The sequence below is a fragment of the Nematolebias whitei genome, chromosome 12 (assembly GCF_014905685.2).
Source record: "Nematolebias whitei isolate Nwh7 chromosome 12, NemWhi1, whole genome shotgun sequence".
In the NCBI taxonomy this organism is placed as follows: Eukaryota; Metazoa; Chordata; class Actinopteri; order Cyprinodontiformes; family Rivulidae; genus Nematolebias; species Nematolebias whitei.
In genome coordinates, this window is record NC_056509.1 from 46565206 (window position 1) to 46568090 (window position 2885).

Below are 2885 nucleotides of genomic sequence, written 5' to 3' on the forward strand. Positions count from 1 at the left end.
GCCTTGCTCAAGGGCCCAGAGTGGAGCAAATGAGGGTGGGTGCTTCACCTTTCCCACCTACATTTTTGATGATGTCGGTCCGGGGGGATGGGGGGGGTTTTTGAACCAGTGACCTTCTGATCACAGCTCACCTTCTCTACTCCCTCCCCAGGCCGGTTAACATGTCAATATAAATGGTGGTGGTCCAGTTTTGAAAAGGAATCTTTCTTACGTCTAGATGCAGCCGCACTGGACCGCACTTATTTTTCAAGTCATCGTGCTCACAACTGATGGATGGGCGACGAAAACGGGCGTGGTTTTTTTTTTTTTTTGTCAGCACTCTACTTTGTTGTGTTGTTCTCGATATGACCACCAGATGGCAGCACGTGTAACCCCGCACATAAAAAAAACGAGCTTTAAAATGATTTGGAGCTTCTGGACAACATTAAATGTATTTTCCAAGGCCGCACAGGCGTGAGAATAAAATACAACTGAAGCGTCCCTGAGTCGTGTCTCAGAGCTGCAGAGAAGATGAGGCAGGGAAGCGAAGCGCCGTTTGTCTCAGCAGTGACTCAGCAGGATGCTGGGGGAGACAAAGGGACGAGTCCTGGTCCAGACGGGTCCAGATTTACTGAGCGGGTTCTTTTCAGAGCAGTGTGAAATCAGACAGACGGGAAGGTTCAAGAATCTGTCTCACGTGGTGTACTGGGACGCCCGTGGGAGGAAAGCTACAGAACAAAGAGACATTTGGACTGAATGCCTCTAAATGCCACTTTATTAAAAAAATAAATTAAACAGAGAAAGGACAGTCCAAACAGACTGGGAACCTGATCCCATTAACAAGGTTCCTTCTGGTCTGGTACCAAATAATTCAGACGTGTAAATTAAACTCCTGCTCTAATCTAAACTCCCTTCAGCTAAACTCTAAACCATCAAACTACGGTAATAAAACACTTTCATTACTGGGATATTAGTGTTATTACACCATGAACTGTGACTAGGCCTGTTGCAGGAAACAATAAATCAATTAATCGCATGATAAATGAAAATTATCGACCAAATTTTCATTTATCGTCTTTATCATTTCTTCGTGTCTCTCACTTTCTACTGAAGACACTGGATGAAAAAAGGTTCAACGCCGGTGATCTTCACTGACCCCTCCCCTTCTCTTTAAAACCTGTTTTAACCATCCAATATCGTGTTTTTGGATCGTTAAAAGCAAATGAAAAGCTAAGCTAGGAGCTAAGCTAACAGGCTGACCTCGGGGGGAAAAACCTCCATCTTGTCGAAGCTCCAAAAATTCATGAATTAAAAGCTTTGTGTGAAAAATGCTAAAGAGCTCAAACGCGTGTCCGCCATTTTGAGAACCGAAGAGAGACAGCCCATGTCACGTCAAGGGGCCTCCCTCCCATTTTTCTTAAAGAGACACGCTGCTCGCTCCCTCACTATCCATCCTAAAGGTTCAAACAGTCTTATACTGACATCTGGTGGTCGAAAAAAATTAACCAACATTTCTTCTTAAATTTGACAATAATTACTAATTATTTTTTAATTTCAAACAATATTATCGTTTATCGCGATAATTTCTGAGACAATTAATCGCCCAGCAAAGTTTGTTATCGTGACAGGCCTAACTGTGACAAACCTCTAAACTAATCAACAGTTGCTTTAATAACTTTACTTTAATTTAATACGTTACTACGCCCTTATCAAAGACAAACAGGTTTAAAAATTAAAAACAAACAATATTAATTAAAGAGAAGAACAGTCAACAGACTTCTTGTTTTAAACAAACATAACGATTCATATCTCTAACAAAACGCAGCATTTTTTACAAACAGTTTGTGTTTTTGCAGCTTCTCTTGTTGCTTTTCTTGAAACTAAATGTTCTTTAATCTTTGCCAGATGTTCCAGTTGGCATGATGATGTCACAAAAAACAGGAAGTAAAACATTCTTTCTTGTAGGAAAGGACGTTTGGGGCTTTAGCTGTGGAACTTTTTCGTGGACTAACCTCAACTCAGTAAAGCGCAGGTTTACTGAACGTAAATTAGAGTTCTGTGAAACAGAAACTTACCGCCTGCAGGTTGTTGCCGTTTGCTTCCATGTTCACGTTGTGTCGTTTCAGTTCGGACTTTATCAGCGCTGAAACACAAAACAAAACGTCACAGCTCTGATTTTTCCGCTTCACGTGCACTTTACGTGTCAGAGAGATGCACACCGGTGAGGATCACTCCCAGAAAGATCCAGGCAGACAGGAAGAGGTTTCCAGCCAGCGGGTTGAAGTCTGTGGTCAGCCTGCCTTGGATCAGAGTGAACATGCTCCCAAAGATCTGCACAGAAACAGAATCACATCCTGGGAGAGTTACGACACAACGTCACGATCAATTCAAAGCAGCCACCTCTTAAAAACATTTATAGAAAATAACATTCATAAAACAGAACAGAACGTCTGAACTCGTCTGTCTCCAAATATTAAAAGTTGCTGCTTCTAACTTCAGTGGTTTAAAAATGTGTTGTGAAACAAACGTTTTCTTCTCCAGATGTGCACGGGCTCAGGAAACAGCAGGCTGGTGGTACCTGAGCGAAAGCATTGAGGAGTCCGGACGACGTTCCTTCAGACTCTGGATACGTGATCTCCACCCCGAACTCGAAGCCCAGAGGCAGGTAGCCGGTCATGAAGAAACTGAAAAGCACGAGTGATAGAAACACGTTGCAGTTTTTTGTTTACGTGTAAACAGAAAGACGACATCAGCAGCTGTTTCGAGCTGAACACCGGCAACGTTCAAACCTTTAATGTTTGTTGTGACTCCAACAGCTGAGAGACCAAAACTGCTGCATAAGGGTCAGCTAATAAACAAAAACAGTAAACACTCTGCTACTGGCTTGTTGTCCTCATCATGGTGCG

The 2885-nt window shown here is 42.6% G+C and overlaps 1 protein-coding gene across 1 annotated transcript in view; it reads right to left on the minus strand.

The window, feature by feature from the left end:
- flvcr1 (FLVCR heme transporter 1) overlaps positions 1 to 2885 on the minus strand; it is a 15048-nt gene that overhangs the window by 1281 nt on the left and 10882 nt on the right. Inside the window, exons 8-10 of the mRNA XM_037685965.1 lie at positions 2558 to 2663; positions 2199 to 2310; positions 2055 to 2122 (exon numbers count right to left, since the gene is read on the minus strand). Of these exons, the coding sequence (XP_037541893.1) occupies positions 2055 to 2122; positions 2199 to 2310; positions 2558 to 2663 (286 nt within the window). The remainder of the gene's footprint in view (positions 1 to 2054; positions 2123 to 2198; positions 2311 to 2557; positions 2664 to 2885) is intronic.